The sequence below is a fragment of the Echinops telfairi genome, unplaced genomic scaffold (assembly GCF_000313985.2).
Source record: "Echinops telfairi isolate 266 unplaced genomic scaffold, ASM31398v2 ScPeMD7_2;HRSCAF=8, whole genome shotgun sequence".
In the NCBI taxonomy this organism is placed as follows: domain Eukaryota; kingdom Metazoa; phylum Chordata; class Mammalia; order Afrosoricida; family Tenrecidae; genus Echinops; species Echinops telfairi.
This window is the reverse complement of record NW_022103898.1, coordinates 8588050-8606203: the sequence shown is the minus strand read 5'-3', so window position 1 is coordinate 8606203 and position 18154 is coordinate 8588050. Positions and strand designations below refer to the sequence as shown.

At 47.7% G+C, this 18154-nt stretch overlaps 1 protein-coding gene across 1 annotated transcript in view; it reads left to right on the top strand.

The window, feature by feature from the left end:
• The window catches only part of FAM227A (family with sequence similarity 227 member A), a 75000-nt gene that overhangs the window by 40963 nt on the left and 15883 nt on the right, over positions 1–18154 (top strand). The window contains exons 15-18 of the mRNA XM_045290882.1: positions 9352–9513; positions 10471–10556; positions 12907–13064; positions 16971–17123. Coding sequence (XP_045146817.1) covers positions 9352–9513; positions 10471–10556; positions 12907–13064; positions 16971–17123 — 559 coding nt within the window. The remainder of the gene's footprint in view (positions 1–9351; positions 9514–10470; positions 10557–12906; positions 13065–16970; positions 17124–18154) is intronic.

Sequence of the window (18154 nt, the reverse complement as noted above, 5' to 3'; positions counted from 1 at the left end):
TAGCATCGTATTCCTTTTCCGGGGCTCGATCTGCAGCCTCTAGAAGAGAGCCAGCCAGCACCGAGCAAGCCAAAAACCACACTCACTACCATCAGTCCATGCCAACTCGTAGCAACCCCACAGGACGGGGTGGAACTGCCTGCTGGCAGCTTCCAAGCCTGTAGCTCTTTACAGACATAGAAAGCCCGTCTTTCTCCTGGGGAGCGGCAGATGGTTCCTGGCCGTGGACCTTGCTGATCACAGCCCGACGTGTAACCACGATGCCACCAGGGCTCCTGCACATGGAAGTACCCCGTATTTCTCCCTCAAATGTTTTGTGGTGAATTGGGTGAAGATTGGCACAGCAGGCCCGTTTTCCCTTCAACCCCTTATACATATTCTTTTTCACACCACTGACTGCAATACCCGCCGGGCAACCTTGGCGATCCACTGCCTGTGGTCCATTCTGGATTCTTGGCCAACACCGTACTTCAACTGCACCAATTCCTCTTTGGTCTTCTTTATTCATTAACCAGCTTCCATACGCCGACTAGGAGAGTGGAAATACCACGGCTGGCTCAGGTGTACGTCGGTCCTCAAAATGACACCTTTGCTCGTGAACAGTTTATGAGAGGTAATCCTTCCTTTGATTTCCTGACCGCTGCTGGTTCCACGAGCGAGATGAGATCCGTGACAACTTCCATCTGTTCTCCATGTATCATATGCTGCTGATGGGTCCAGTGGTGAGGATTCTGGCTTCCCCTGTCGAGGTGTAATCCATGCTGAAGGCTGCGGTCTCTGACCATCATCAGTAAGGGCTTTAAGTCTTCTTCACTTTCAGCAAGCAGAGTTGTGTTAGCTGCACATTGCCAGTTGTTAGTGAGCCTCCCTGCCTCCCATCCCGATGCTGCCTCCTTCTTCATATGGCCCAGCTTCTTGGGTTATTTGCTCTGCATACAGAAGGAATCAATTGGATGAAAGGCTACAGCCCAGACGCACATCTTTCCTGCTATAAATCTCAGCCTCCCCAAAGCACTGGCAAAGCTGTCACGGCAGAGGGAGAGCTGTCACTCAGAGATGCAGATCAAAATATTATTCCATGTTTTTTCACTGCCTGTCACAACTGCCTAGAACAAATGTGTTTCCTTTCTGCTGAAATACATAAAATCTTCTGACAGCTATTTCAGCAGCCCTGGTAATTCCCCTTTTGTATCTCACCAATAGAAAGGATCCTAAACAATGGAACCTGAAACGTGACTGAGGTTTTCATAGGCCAACAGGACAGAAGGAGGCACAGGAGTCTGTGAAGGGCATGGGTGGTGGTGGGGTGGGGGGGCAGAGGGGGCATCATTGGTAGCAGATACACTCAGCTGTCTTGGGATGGGCTTTCTCAATGGCACCTGTAGTACATGGAACTGTCTATCTGTCTGCCCTTCTCTTGCTTAGTTGCTTGGGATTTGTACAGTCAGCATAAAAAAAGTATCTAATAGTTTAATCAGGCTTCTGCTGTGAGACGTAGATATTACAGATTGGGTTCTTTAGTCATTTAAATTGGGTTGTTTAGTCATGTCTTGACCCCCACTAAAGATGGGCGTCAAAGTCCAAGATTTCTTCTATAAAGAGGGTGCATCCTCAGGGTTCTTAGTTGCAAACTGCAGAATACACTTTAGCTGACTTCAGTCCCAAGAAACATACCGAAAGATAACAGTGGTGCATAGTCCCCTGGAGGGGCCAGTCCTTTTGTTTCAAAGCGACTTAGCCACGGATGATGCCCAGACCACAGTACCCTGGCAAAGGGACACTACTGTGTACCAATGGCAGGGGGCCTGCATGTTCAGAACACCACCCTGCTCTTCTTGAAGAACCAGTTGTTCCTATTAAGAGCTTCTCCAAACACCGGAGTCTGTTTGGCGCCCCCTTTTTACAGAGCTCATGTCTGCCTTAAAGTCCCATGCAAGTGCAGCGCCTAGGTCTGTACCTTTGAGGTTGCATGTGTTCACCCCGATTACAAGTAAAGCTGGAAGAGCAAGTTGAGCCTTCGACTGGGAAGCCTGGGTCTCATGCTGTGAGGAGGTGGGAGCTACCCGAGACACCAGAGTAGCTGAGTCACCATGAGACTGAGTCATGAGGCAAAAGGAGAGGGACTCATCGGAGAGCGGACCTCCTGAGCTTCTTTCTCCACGCTCCGGTTTTTATGTGCATGCCAGCGGAGGAAGCTGACGAGAATTTGAATGCAGGGGCTATTCCAGAGCGCCTCGGGCTCAAGATGCTTTTGTGATTCTTAATTCACAAGCATTATTGCACGCGAGCACATTCTCACTTGAGGGAGATTCCTGCTGATGTGCTCAAGGTTTACTCGGAGTCTCTGCACCCAAGTAGCCCTCTGCGGGGAGAGGACAGTGTTTTCCTGGAGGGAAGGAAGAGCTGACCGATACTAGCAAGGCAAGGCACACAAAGGATAGCTATTCATCCCCGAAGATGACATTTGAGCAGAGGAAAAAGAATGAGGAGTCAGTCATCGGAATAAAAGAGGCTCTAGGATGAAGGAACGTCGTGCAAAGGCCGTCTGTCAGGGAAAAAAAAAAATTGAGAGAGAGAGACCCTGGCATAATCAGGGAACAGAGTGAAGGCCAGTGATACTGGGTCCCAGAGAGCAGGAGTTGAGGCCAGGGAAGGAGGCAGGGTGGGGGTGGAGGGGATCTTGCAGAGTTGTGAGGGTCCTAGTAAGAAAGAAGTGTGGATATAATTTAAGTGCTCTGGGAATCCTATAAAACAGAGCTGACGTGATCACCTGGATGTATTGGAGACTCATAGAAGACCAGTTAGGAAGCTTGGTCTTAAGAGGCAGTGCTGGCAGGTGGTGAGAAGTAGGTGGGCCTACAACATATTCTGCAGCTGGCTCTTTCAATGTTGGCCGGTGGGTGGGCTTTGGGAGTGAGGAGGAGCAGTGTGGACGTAAAGGAAGGCCTCAGGGATGAGTCCCAGATGTGTGGCTTCAGCAGCTGGATGGAACCATTCATGGAGATAGAAAGCATAGAGTTTGGGGGACGGGTTCAGGGTTCAAGGGTTCAGCTCTGAGTTGGTTAACTTTCAGGTGCTGGTGAGATGTGCAAATTCAGAAGGCAAGCCGTTAGTTAGGTCCACAAGCCTAGACTCTGGCGGAGGGCTGCAGGACAGAGAGAGGAGTAATTGCTACCCCGGCTTTAAATTGGAGATTGGAGAATGACTGGCCACCATGGAGCCATTAGCACAGGCTGAAGGAGCCACAAGCCTCGGTGCCAGGGACCTACCTTTCCATCTCTGCGCGGCCACCTATCAGGTGGGTTAGATAGGAGCGTATTTGAGCCCTTGTGCTCTTATCTGTTGGTATTAATTCTTATCACGTGTATCCCATAAATGGCTGTTCAGTCGTGTCTTGTCATCATGCCTAATCACTCTAACCAGAAATGTTCCCAAACTCCAGCACATGGGTACAGTAAGGGTCACTAACTATAACGGGCAGGGCTCTTCCAACAAATTTCCACACCTGCTCATAGCACACCTGCAAAGTTCATTTACCTTCCAGGCATTTCTGGACATCCCACGATTGCTCAAACAGAGGTGATATCTCTGATGTGCTAAAAAATTAGCTTCCTCTTCTGTGTTTCCCTAAACCCTCTTGAACTCGGCGCATGGCAGCGTGGAGCAGCAGCGTGAATGGATGGGTGGAGTGGCATCTTCTCCTCTGTGCTGTAGTGGGTCAGGGTGTTCGGTTTCTGGGGTGGTTTACCTCGGCTCTTGCTTCTTAACACTGAGAGGGCATGTGCGTGTGTGCACTGCACACATGGGAGTTCCCCCCCCCCACCTGCAAGAGAGTGACCTGAGAGAGGGGGGCTTGCCGTCAGTCTGCTACTTATCCCCTCCTAACCCCACTGGCTATGGGGGTGGGGCACATGGAGGAGGGTATTGGCCCAATCTTAGTGGCTGAGTTCAGATGCATGTGTGATGTCATGTTGCTGGTGCTTAGCGTTGTGTGCCCAGGCTGACCTCCACTTGGGCCTAGGTGACCTTAGTCTGCGCATGCCGAGCTTTGGATCATCCCCAGAGGTGTCTAATGTGGGCCTGATTTCTTTGCAACCCCTTCCTTGTGGCATGGCCAGCTGATTTTTGTTCAGCATAGGCATTTGGTGGAGACAACCCCCTTTATCCCTAATCTTTCTGCCTTTCAAGGGGGTCCATAGTCACCCTTTCCTTACACACCCGTAAGGGTGGTTGCTGGTCATAAGATGAATGGTACCAAACTCACTGCCATTGAATTGATTCCGACTCATAGTTGACCTTATAGGACAGGGAAGGACCACCCCTGTGACTTTCTGAGACTGCAGCTCTTGACAGATGGAAGGCCCACCATGTCTAGGCCATGCTGGTCTTCTTTGCATATCTCCTCCCTAGTCCTTGCAAAGGCACCTCAGCTGCTAACTGAAAGATCGGAGATTCAAGGCCTGCGTCTGCTCTGTTGAAGAAAGATCTGACCATCTGCCTCTGGGAAGGTTTACAGCCTTAGAAACCCTGTAGTGCCATTCTGCTCTGACCCCTAGGGCTGCCGTAGCCAGAATTGACTGGGTGGCAACGTATAGTCCTTACGACCTTCTCGCAAGCTCAGAAATGCTCTGAGCTGTCAGTCCAGGCTCTTTCTGCATCATCACGCTGCCTCTCCAGCTAACAGGAGGGCTTGTTAGTAAACCTAAGCCAATCGCCATGCATTTACTCTCCACTCTACTACAGATCTCCCCGAGGCCTGTTCTGACGGTGCATTGAGGCTCCATTGAGCCCCAGGAGTGTTTGCTTCTTACAAATCCCTTCTCACACTTGACAGATCAGTACATACTAGCTGTAGGCTGGATGGGAAGTCTGTCTTGCGCTCTCCTGTCTGTTCAGATATCACACTTCTACACGAGTGAAGCAGTTGTTGAGCCTGGTGGGCTGCTTGTCTGTCACTCGGGGCCATCTGTCTAGTATCCCCAAACTCCTACTCATGCTTAAAGACAGAACCAAAGCGTCTTCTCTCCTTGGAAGCTCTCCAGCTTTCCCCAGGGCAGACTCGAGCATTCTCCTCTCTGGCTCCCCATGATGCTCTGATGCCACCATTGCTGTGTCTGCGCCTGCTACCGGGGGCCACCAAGTGGACTTTAGACTCATCACAGCCCCACAGGGCAGAGGAGAACTGCTAGTGGCCGAGCATCAGCTGCTCCTTACTATCTATTTCCCCCTTCATCAATACAAAGAGCAACTATGTCAAGGACAAGTATCTGTGGTTGGATAGAGGCTGGTGGGACCCCCCTCCCCGCAAGATTATGGCCCTTCCGCTTCAGGTCTGGAATGGAACTCAACTCACCTTTGCATGCAATTCATTAACCACTTACAATCTCTCAACAACTTCACTGCCACTGAATCCATTCCGACTCACAGTGACCTTACAGGACAGGGTAAAGCTGCCTCTGCCAATTTCTGGAACTTACAGTCTCATCTTTCTCCCTTGGAGCGGCTGGGGGTTTCCACCCACTGGCCTTTTGCTTAGCGGCCCTGTGCAGAACGACTATGGCACCAGGGAAGCATTTTCCTAAAGACAAAGTGCAGAGGCGTAGGAAAGAGGAGGAATGGGCACAGGCAGTGGAGAGCCTGTGAGAGAAGCAGGGGGCATGGAGAGGCTGCAATGGATGTGTTGGATCCGAATGTGTATTATTTGCAGAATACAGAATCGCCAGCTGTTCTGTAAACCATCCCCAAAGTCAAATAAAAAGTTACATAGATATATTTTAAAAGAATAATGATACAAGTAGAAAGAAACATTCTTTGATGACCACTTGTTATTTATGGTGAATGGAAAGGCAGTGGGCAGGAGGGGGCAGCGAGCACAACTTAGCCAAAGTAAATCAAGACACTGAGAGGTCTGCCGGCACACAGGACAATTATGGTGCACACTGTAAGCTAGGCAGCTCTGCAACCCCAGTAATAACAAACCGAAGAGTGTGTAAGGTTACGCAGGTAGGTGTGTGCACTACAGGTGTATCCAGGCCCAAGTCAACCTCCGTGCTGTTGAGTCCATCTCTGCTCCCAGTGACCCTGTAGGGCAGCGGTTCTCCACCTTCCTCACCCCGCGGTCCTTTCATACCGTTCCTCTTGTGTTGGTGACCCCCAACCAGAACATTACTTTTGTTGCTACTTCATCACTGTCATTTTGCTACTGTGATGAATCGCAATGTAAATATCTGATATGTAGGGTGTATTTTCATTGTTACAAATTGAACATAATTAAACAGGATCAAAGCATAGTGATGAATCACAAAACAATATGTAATTATATATTGTGAAAGGGGGAACCGAAGACAAGGATCTACATATAAGACCCCTCCCTGGGGGATGGACAACAGTAAAGTGGGTGAAGGGAGACATCGGACAGTGAAAGATATGACAAAATAATAATAATTTATAAATGATCAAAGGTTCATGAGGGAGGGGAAAAATGTTTTGAGAATGATGATGGCAACAAATATACAAATGTGTTTGACACAATGGATTATGATAATTGTACAAGCCCCCAATAAAATGATATATATATATATATATATATATATATATTCTGATGGTTTAGGCGACCCCTGTGAAAGGGTCGTTCCACCCCCAAAGGGGTCGTGACCCACAGGTTGAGAACCGCTGCTGTAGGGCAAAGTAAACTTTCCCCACAGGATTTCCAAGGCTGTAACATTCAGGAAGAAATATGTGAGTGCATGTACTTGCAGATACAGGGACATTTAGGTGCCCTGGTGGTTTAGTGGTTATGCATTGAGCTGCTGACTGCAAGGTATGTAGTTCAACACCACCAGCTGCTCCAAGAGAGAAAGACTGGACTCTCTACTCCTGGATAGTTTGGGTGCCTATGAGGACACTTCTAATAGGGTCACTATCAGTTGGAATCAACTCGGTGATAGTGAGTTATATATACATATGTATATTTATAGACATAAATATGTGTTTGGGTGTGCCACATATATATTCACATATACAATAAAGCACATAGGGGGCATCATTAAGGAGACCTCCAAGACATATCCAAACACCTCACAAGATCGGTGTACAGGGTTAAAGGGCTTGGGACCATATTCTCATGGGGCAGCTCAGTCAACTGGCATAACAGCACAGATAGGTAATGTTCTACACTAGTTTGGTGAGTTGCAGCTGGGGTCTGAAAAGCTTGTGAGCAACCACAGAAGATTCAGCTGCTGGTCTGTGCCCACCTGGAGCCAAAGAGAATGAAGGAAGCCAAGGACGCAAAGAAGAAAGTAGTCTATAGGCCTGATTGTCCGCATGAATCACAGTGACTGGTCTGAGACCAGAACTAGTGGTGCCGGGCTCCCGCTCCACACTGTTCTGAGCAGAGACACCATAGAAAGTCATGAATAGAATGAAAGAAAATTGTAGACCAAGTTCAAATTCCTAAAAAAGACCAGAGTTAATGGCTTAGCCTGGAGACTAGAAGAACTCGTGAGACTATTGACCTAACATAAACTTTTAACTCGGAACGGAAGCCCTTCCTAGAGGTCACCTTTCAGCCAAATCATGGTAGGTTGAGTCATAAAATGAGCAGTAAGACCCATAGCAACGTACCCCCTCAATTCAACTTATGAGATCAGATGGCCAACGTTTACCCACAAGCACGAGATGACAAAGGGGGGCGGGAGTGGAGCTGGGTCCATGGAAATTGTTGTGGGGTGCCCTTGGTTCCGACTCATCGTGACCCTGTGTACATCAGCAAGAACCCTGCCCCGCCCTGCGCCATCCTCACTGCTGTTCCCAGGCGTGAGCCCATTGTTACAGCCATGCTGTCAATCGGCCCGTCTAAGGCTGGCTTCTCTCTCGCTGCCCCTCCACTTTACCCAGCAGGATGTCCTTCTCCAGGGACTGGTCTCTCCTGACAGCACGTCCACAGTATGTGAGATACAGTCTCGCCGTCCTTGCCTCACAATCGCATTCTGGCTAGAGTTCTTGCAGCACCGATTTGTTTGTTCTTTTGGCAATCCGTGGTGCCTTCCATATTGTTTGCCAACGCCATAATTCAAACACATCAACTCTTCTCCAGTCTTCCGTAATCAGTCCAACTGAAAATGCCATGGCTTGGGTCAGGCGCATCTTAGCCCCCAAAGTAACAATCCTTGCTTTTCAACACTTTAAAGGGGTCTTGTGCAGCAGGTTTACCCAATGAAAATAGAAGAAGCAAAATGGAAATAAAAAGAACACAGAGGCATTGCAGAAATTATAACCAATGTCATGGAAGAATTTGTATAGAAATTGCCCAGTGGGAATCTCACTGGCTGCGTAAACTTTCACCTAAGATGATAAGATATGAAACTGAGTACGCCTATGATTTTTAGCGAGGCACTCACCTGACCAGGGCACAGCTGGCACTTCCTAGCATCTGTGCCTGCCCATGGAACCAATGTCCCGTGCATGTGTCACACGGCCGTTTCTGGGAACCTTCCTTCAAAGATAGCTAGTGGGAGCCCTTCGTTTCTTTGTCCTTTCTTCCATTCTGCTGCCGGGACCATGAGTGTGATGAGTGGAGCCCAGGTGATGAACCTGGACCGCCTAACTTTAGGTTGTTTGGTAGGAGAGAAATGTCTACCTACTCTGAGCCAATGTCGAGTCTGTTACATCAAACTTACTCCTAATGCAGAGAAGGTAACAACAGACTAGTAATACGGGATGCTTTCCACAATTACTATGATAGTCCCTGGGTGGCGCAAGTGGCCAACGGCCTGACTGCTAGCCGAGGGTCGGCAGTTGGAACCGAGTGATGCCTGGCAGACATCCCTGGTGATCTGCCCCCCAGACACCATCGAGCGGTTCCACGCCACCCATGTGGGGTGGCCAGGATTCAGAATCCACTTGATGGCGACTACAGTCAGTGTACGGTGATCTCCCCTGCTGGATTGGAAGCTCCACAGGGCAGGGACTGGTCCTTAGGGCCCTCTTCGGTGCATTCATAGTGGCTCAAGGAAGTGTTTACCGAAGGAGGCCTGGTGAGCAATTGCATGCACGCTGCCCATCACATTCCCGGAGGACTTCCCGTGACAGGAGCAGTGCCCCTTCTCTGTGCTTCTCACGCATGAGCTGACTTCAGCCTCACCAGGCAGGGAAGAGGTTCAGCGACTTGCCACCCATCCTCACAGGGACCAACCTGGAACTTCAACCCCAGCCTGCCAGAGTCTGACCCTGGTCTTTTCCACCCGGGGCCCCTCCTCTCTGCTGTGGTCCCAGATGAAGGGGGCGCTACCAAGCTCCCCCTGGACAGTCATTTTCTGCGTGTACCTTTGCCAGGAGCAGGGAGAACCTAAGACATTGTGTACTTTTTTTTTTATTCCTCTCACTCTCTCACTAATAGGCTTACTGACTTCTGTTTTTCTCCCCTTGAGTTTAATATGAGTGCCATGGCCATTTCCTCGAAGAAGGATCCACGTCAACCAGAAGGAAGCACAGCCATACCGAACACTCTAAAAGGTACTCCCAGGTGACTCCCGGAACGGGACACGTGGGCTTCTGATGTGCATGTTGCCTCACCAGCTTTGGTCTCCGGGGTGACCAGAACATCCAATCCCCATGCTAGTTTCTACCTGTGCTTCTAATCTGGGCCTTGGGATGAAGGGATCAGGTGTGGTCATTGTCCTCTCAGCTCAGTCAGCATCGATGAAGTAAGTTCTCCTTTTGTGGCAATGGGTTCAACACAGAACACCCTTTTCTCGACATCTTCTCCTCATGACCCCAAGGCCCGGAGACTTAGAAGCGTCATAAAATGTCAGAAGCCCCTTTGTTCTTACATTTTTGAAAATGCCTCCCCCCGCCCCACCATTTTAATCATTTATTTTAGTGGTGATTGTTGTTGAGAATGCGCACAGCAAACATTCACCACGTCACCAGTTTCCACTTGTATCGTTCAGTGACACGTGGACATTCTCTAGCTGCCTAACCTTCCTTTTGCAATCGTGCCTCCTCCACTAACACACACCTCCTGCCCCCAACATTTCCTGTCTTTACTGTATCCTGTAATGTATACTGTATACTGTAAATGTCACACTTACTATTATGTGTCGTTCTCTCTCACTCACCTGTGCGTGCCCTGGAGGTAGGTAGTCTCTGCTATCCGTGGAAGTGGTAGATGTTAAGTCAATGGTGGTGGATGGGTGGATGGATAGACGGGTGGACAGACAGATAAGTCCACTGGCAAATGTGTGGCCTGAGGTGTGTATCTGGTTATGCAAATGATATTCAAGGTATATATCACATGCAAAAGATAGAGTATGGATTCTACCATTTCCTCTAGCCTCTCTTAATGAGCTGAACATTTTGTAATGAGAAGAACTGATTTTCCACCACACGATCCCCAAGGTCCTATGGGGACCATAGGAAAGCCCCAATGATCTTTTAATTAATAGCTGTTTGCTAATGTTCTATTGGCAGAGCAGCCCTATGAAGCACTAATGATGAAAAGAGTTACAAGTCAATCCAAGGGAGTAAGACCACATGAGATTCTGTTACACAAACAGGTGAGGCATCGTTGGCAACTTAATAGTAGAGATGATTTCAAAGGGGGCAGGGGGCGGGGCTAGAAAAGCTAGCTAGCTCTGTGAAAATGCCAGGGTATGAATTGGGGTAGTAGATGCAAACTGAATCAGAAATACCCTGAGTCACCCACTCCTCACCCCACCCCTGCCCAAGGTAGGTACAAGGTAAGAGAGCATTTTGTTTGAATGTCTTCAGGAGTTTCAATTACCTGCTTGAAATACAAAAGCCTGGGTGTAATGGAGAGAGAGAGAGAAATACCATTTTCTGTTGCTCAAGTTGCTCCATCCCTCTGGGCCTCACTTTCATATTCTATAAAATGGGAACAATAATTCAACATTTTGTAAGAGATAGTGATAATGAATAATGTTTAATGGGTGCTTACTACATGTCAAGTGTTTTACTAAACCCTATACATCCAGCTGTAGCAAGACAGGCCATAGGATTTGGGTCAAGTACAGTGAGGATTGTAGAAGATTTCTTCAATCTTTTATACTTCTCCTCCTTTATTGTTGTTGTTAATTACTAAGGTGTCTATTCTGACTCGTGGTGGCCTATGTGTTACCAAGTAGAACTGCTCAGTAGAGATTTCTTGATTGTGATCTTTACAAAATCGGTGGTACAACTGGGTGGACTGGTACGGCCAGCCTTGAGGTCAGCAGTCGAGTGCACAAGTCGAGCCACACTTGCTTCCTCGCCATGTTTAGCAGTGCAGGGTTTGAGAAGGAGTGAGGCATGGTGGGAAAGGCAGACTGACATGGGTTCAAGTTTTGATTTTACCTCTCACAAGCCATCTTTCTTGAGCAAGTCGTTTGACTTTTCTGACTTTCTACTATAAAATGGGGAAACTGAAGCCCAGAAGTGGATGGTCCTTAATGCTGAAAGGGCTGGGAGATTTGCTCTGTAGATAGAGAGAAAGGAAGTGGACTACTGAGCACCACTCTAGGTTCATAGGGCATGAAACCCAGCCATAGCATGGAAGGTGCTATGCAAATGGAAGGATATTCCATATTCATGGATAGGGAGACTTACTCTTGTAAAAATATCATTGTGCTTCGTATGGAGAGCAAAGAAACCAAGATAAGAACTTCTCAAGAAGAACACAGAAGGAGGCCTACCACTTATTGACTTCAAACTATTACTATTACAAATTACTATTACACAGTAATTAAGACAGACAGGTACTGGTACAACACGAGATACAGAGACCCAGACATAGAACAAAATAGAAAACCTAGATGTAAGTTCAGCAGCCTACAGGCAACCGATCTTTGACAAAGGGCCAGAGAACATGAAATGGGAAATAGATAGTCTCTTAGACAAATGGTGCTGGCAAAATTGGATGTCCCTCTGTAGAAGAATGAAACAGGACCTATACTTAACCCCATGTTAAAAAAAAAAAAAGGACTCAAGATGGATCAAAGACTTAAATGTAAAACATCAGAGCTATAAAGATCACCAGTGAGAAAATCGGGACACATTTATAGCCCTATTGCAGTGCATAGACAGACTAACAAATATAATGAAGGAAATGCATGTAGTAGAGGACAAAATAGATGATTGGGACCTACTAAAAATACAACATTTATGTGCATCAACAGAGCAAAAAGAGAACACATGGAGTGGGAAAGGATTTTCCTATCTTGATTTTTAAATTTTTCTGTTTTATCTGAAATATTTTTTTAAGTTGTCAGTTCTCCGTGCACATCAGGCAAGAGCTGCCTAATTGCTATGAGTAGACATATGGTTGGTTTGAGCTCCTTGGGCATTTAGATCTCTGTAACCTTCTGTTAAAGTAAATTTTCTCTGGAGTAAACATCTTAGCACCTTTATTTTAAGCCATCTTCATAAGATAGCATCCTAAAACTGGAGTTACGAGATCACTGGTTAAGAGTGTCTTGTTTCTTGACTAGGGAGCTTCCAAACAGCCATTATCTGCTATCAATGACAGTTGTACAACATGAAGAGTATAATCAATGGCACTGAATTATACATTAGAAGATGTTGAATTGGAGAATGTTTTGTGTATATTTTTGCCACAATTATAGAAAATAAGTACATGAATTATAGAAAGTATTACATGAATAACAAGGAGTACAGGGAAGAAGAAAATGTTCTAGAATTGATTGTGGTGATGACTGTACAACTCTTCTTGATAGGACTGAATTATTGAATTGTATCACATGTGGATGGAGTGCCAATAAAACTGTTTTTAAAAATTCCACTATCTGCTTATCCTATTTCCCACGAACATTTTGAAGCTCCCTTGTACTTACTATTAAAAATGGCAACCTCCTTGATTTATTTCCTCTGGTTTATTCCCTCCCTCCCCAGTCTCACCCAGCCTGCAAGAGCCCCGAGGTGGTTGAGAACTACTTCAACATTTATGGGAAGAGCCCCTTGATTGTGTACTTCCTCCATAACTACGCCATTCTGCAGCACCACGGCAAGGATGTGCTGGTAGTCAGGCGGGAGAAGACCAGGAGCATCCCATATCCTTGCCACCTGTGAGCAGGGCCCATGCTCCTCCAGGGCTCTGCCTCCCCTCCCCAGAAACAGGACCAGGAAGAGGGATTCAGCCCTCAATATAGCACCTGGCACATAGTGGGTGTCCCACAAGGGTGGTGTGTTAGCCTGGGTCGACTAGAAAAACAAATTCATAGACACTCATAAGTGTATAAGAAGAGCTTTGGATCAAAGAGTAATTGTACATTAAGAAAACCTCCCAGCCCAGTCCAGATCAAGTCCATAAGTCTGATATTAGCCCATATGTCCAATACCAGTTTATAAATTCCTCTTCAGACTCTCACAACTCATGCAATGACACTGAATACAAGAAGATCACAGGCCAGTGGGTGGAAAGTCTTGTGGATCCAGTGGCAGAAGCATCTCGGTGCTGGCGTGGGTCTCCACGTGGCTACTCCAGCTCCACAGCTCTAGGTCCATCAGTGTAGCTCCATGTGGCTTGTCAATAGGAAAGTAGAGGCAAAGCAAAGAATGGGTGGGTCTGGCCTCCAGTGAGCTATTTATCTCTGTAGTGCCTCTGAATGAGGTCGTCAAGCTGCTACCTGATTGACAGGCTAAACTCCACCCCTTCACTCTTAATAGTCTCAAATTGACACCAGATTATGTAACTGCCACAGGTGACCACCAATAAGGTAAAAATCTTGCTCCTTTTACATCAAAATCTACCTTATTAACTGGCTGGGGGACCCCGGGCCAATCAAATTTCCCTAGTGCAAGCAAACTCAACGTTTTTTTCTCCCATCCCTTGAATGAATGGGCTAGATACGCTCTAGCATCCTTTGAAACTAAACAAAGCTTCCTGGAGGCTCCAAATGACCCCAGAGTGTGTTTATCAGGAAACTCTGGTGTCTGTATCTCATGTGACGTCATCTGCCTGCTTACACTCCTGGGTGTTACTGTGCGTGCAGTTTGAGTCCACTCTGACTCACAACACTTTCTGGGACGGAGTAGAAAAGCCGCCAGAGGCCTTCCACGACAAATTAAACAAAAATGCAACCATTTCTCAGTGTACAGATCAGTGGCAGTGGTTACATCCTTTGAGCTATGCAGACGTTTTTGTCTCCTTTTCTGAGCTGCCCCTCCCTCGCGGATCCCTAGCGTTCCTATCTAACCTTTCAGAATTGCTCTTGTCAATTTGATCCTACAGATAGTTCTTCAAAGTGCATAATGCTAAGGGAGACTGTTCTTACTGGGCAAGGGAGGTTACTTTGGGTCTTAAGAAGACTTCAGGGAATGCTTTTAGTTTCAGGCTTAGAGAGGATTTCAGGACAATAGCTTCAGGGTTCATCCAGTCTGCATGGCTCCAAAAAGTCTGGATTCTGAGAGAATGTTACACTCTGTTCTGCATCACACCCCTTTTGACTAGGATTCTTCTGTAGAACCTTTGATCAAGATGCTCAGTAACCATATAGACTGTCATTTCTATGGTACCAGAATTCCAGATCCTTTTCCTGTGTAGCCACCCATGGGTTCGAACTTCTGACCTTTGGGTTAGCAACTGAACATTTAACCACTGTACTCCATACCCTTCCTTCTTTCCTATCAACAAATGCCTGGCCCCTATGGCATTTATGCTGAGCATTTAGAAGGGGAAAAAAAAGAAGCTCAGGTCTTAAGAAAACAAGTGTGACATGTGTGAGTGTCTGGAGTCTTGGGACACAATCAAGGGAACCTTAGGACAGAGGCAGGTGACCAGGGGAGGTGACAACCTGGGTTTGGAATCAGACAGACCTGGATTTGGGAACCGCTTGCCAGCCGAGCGCTCTTAGGTACATTTCATCTTCTCTCTAGGTCTCTCTCTTTTTTCTTTTTTTTCCATCTGGATATGGGAATAAGAGGACCCTCCTCTTGGGGCTGCTATGCAGGTCACAGAGACCACAGAGGCCAAGGCCTGGCAGATACTGAGTTGAGTTCTAGTTAGTTCCCCTTCAGGAGGGGCATCCCAGGTGATGTGGCGGGACTTTGTTTCTCCTGCCCTACAGAGCTTTATCCCCACAAGCTTTAAATAGGTTTATAACCAGAGAATACTAACGGCTGACATTTCTTACAAGAACCCTTGCTTGTGGGGCAGGGGTTATGCACTGGGCGGCTAAGTGCAAGGTCGGCGGCTGAAAACCACCAGCCGCTCTGCTGGAGAAAGATGGGGCTTTCTACTCCCGGAAAGAGTCCCAGTCTTGGGAACTCCCAGGGGACAGTTCTGCCCTGTCTATGGGGTCACTATGAGTTGCCCTTGACTGGATGGCAGGAGGCGAGGCTTGGACATTTCTTAGCACCTTACGGCGCCTCAACCGCCTCTGTTTTCTCAGACTGTGTGTCATGAACGACGCCTGGTGGGGCATAGACGGTGCTGGGTTTCAATCCCCAGTCAGCAACCTTCTAGCCACGTGACCTGGTGCACATGGGTTAACCAGGGCTCCCTAGCTGTATCGACTCGCCCTGAAAGGAAGGATGGAGTCCTGGTGGCACAGTGTGTCAAGCATCAGATCGCTAGCCATGAGGCCAGCGGTTCGGACTCGGCATCCTGCCCACACTCCGAAGCACTGTTGTGAAGTACAGTTTGGGAAACCCTAGGGCCGCTAAGTTCTATCTGGTGGTCCGAGTCGACTCAGCCTCAGCTGCAGTGTGAAGGGGTTTTCCAAAGTAAGCATCGTTATGTGAAACTCAGGGCGGTGACGAGAACTTAGGGGTTCTAAAGCATGTGCCAGCAGGTACTGAATTTAACACAGCTGGTATAACTAGGAGCCCTGGTGGTGTCATTGTTCTGTGTTGGGCTGTTTACCACAGGGCGAGAGGTTCAAACCCACCTGCTGCTCTGAGGGTAACACACCCGTAAAGACACCCGTAAAGAGTGACAGTCTCCGAAACCCACGGGGGCAGCTCTACCCTGTCCTATAGGGTCCCTGTGAGTCGGCATTGACTGGATGGCTTTTTGCGTTTGGTACAAAGTTTTTAATCAGTTTTAGTAACATTATACTCCAAACTCAAACCCGATCTACTGCCATCAGGTTGATTCCGACTCAGAATGACTGTGTAGTACAGCGTAAGACTGTCCGTCTTCATGGAAGCAGAACGCCTCTGCTTTCTCCCATAGGACAGCTATTGAGTGCACCTGCCAACCTTGGGGTTAGCAGCGAGTGCTTTAACCACCACGCCACCAGGGCTCCTTAAAACACCAGGTAAGCTCCGAGTTCCCATCCCTATTTATAGACGAGGAAGCCGTCAGGAAGACAACAAGGATGATGTCAGCCTTGTCAGAGTTCCACACTCCTGACCAGTCTGAGATTCTAGCTGAGTCAGAGAGCGTTGGGGGGTGTAAGGGAGACTCTGTTGACATACAAGAGGCCTTGAACCAGAAGGAGAAGGCCCAGCGCCCTCCTATCCACCCCGTGGTCACAGAGGCATGCAGATGACAGTCAAACGTATTGCCAAGCCCTTTCCCCCAAGGAGCACGGCTGCAGATACTGTTAAGTCCGTGGTTGCTAATGGGAAAGTTGGTAGTTCGAATCCAGCCAGCCACTTGGTGCCAGAAAGACCTGCCGGCCTGCTCTGGTCAAGGTGACCCACCTAGGAAAGCTGTGGGGCAGTTCTCCTTTGGGAGATGGGGCGCTCTAAGTCAAAGCAGACTCCACAGGCCCCAACAGCAGCCGCAGCCCTCCCCTAGCAGCAGGGCTGCTGCAGTAGAGAAGGGCTTTGTGGTCCACGAGCAGAGGTCATTGCCCGCTCAGATATCCATCATTCCCCCAGAAGCCCGGGTCAATTCCCGATGCCCTAGCCCTCCTCTCACGCCCTTAGGACCCCAGCACCTTCTGCCAATAATGCACAGGGGCGGCACCATCAGAAAGAGGGAGTTTTCCCTTGACTGTGAGGTCCACGGATCTCACCCCGACGTATGCTGACGTCATTGCCCAGGCCCGGAAGAACATAAAGAAGCGAAAGGACAACCTTGCCAGGCTGAACTGGCTTCACTGGAACGAATGGAACTTCTTTGATGAGCTCCTTAAGGAGCAGCAAAGCCACTACTTAAGGTGGGTGCGGGGCTCCAAGGGAGCGGGATGCTTTCGGCATGTGGCTGCACATCAGTCCTTTCCAATCAGGGGCACCTCGACCTGCAACTATTTGAAGCGCAAGCACCTAGCCATCTTGTGGTCAAAATGTAAACACCACAATACAGAGACCAGATCATTAAAAAAACAAACCAAACCAAAAACAACCCTAACAATAATAATTGTTTAAAATCTCACCCCCACTCTCATGACCCAGTGTTGCCTCTTACTTCGGACTAGACTGGAGCGTGTGCACAGGTACAGATAAGAGATAAGAGCTCACGACACCTGGAATCCAGGAACGGGAATGGGAGTAGTGATACCAGAGAGGGAGGAAGGGGGAGATGATCGTAATGATCAACACATAACCACATACACACACTCCAGGGAGACGAACAGAAACCATGGGAGACGGGAGACAGCGGTTAGTGTAAGATAGGAAAACAATTATCATTTATCAGGGGTTCATGAGGGGTGGAGGGAGTTGCAGATATCAAGGGCTCAATAGAAAGTAAATGTCTAGAAAAGAATGATGGCAACATATGTACAAATATGCTTGATACAATTGATGTCTGGATTGTTATGAGTTGTAAGGGCCCCAATTAAATGATCATTTAATTTTTAAAAACACCCCCCAAAAATATTACATGGGCAACAAAAACAAAAAATTTGGAAATGCACAGAGAAGCAACTCGAGATGTCTGAAAACCAAACTCACTGTCCTCAAGTTGATTTCCACACACAGGGACCCCCCTCTGAGTTCCCCAGTCTGTAAATCGTTACGGGAGCAGACAGCCTCTCTCCTGCAACTAGAGATTTTTTTCTTATTAATATTCTTACTTTATTCTATTTTCTTTCTTTTTTTATATACATCATTTTATTGGGGGCTCGTACAACTCTTATCACAATCCATACTTACATCCATTGTGTCAAGCACACTTGTACATTTGTTGTCATCATCATTCTCAAAACATTTTCTTCCTACTTGAGCCCTTGGTATCAGCTCCTCATTT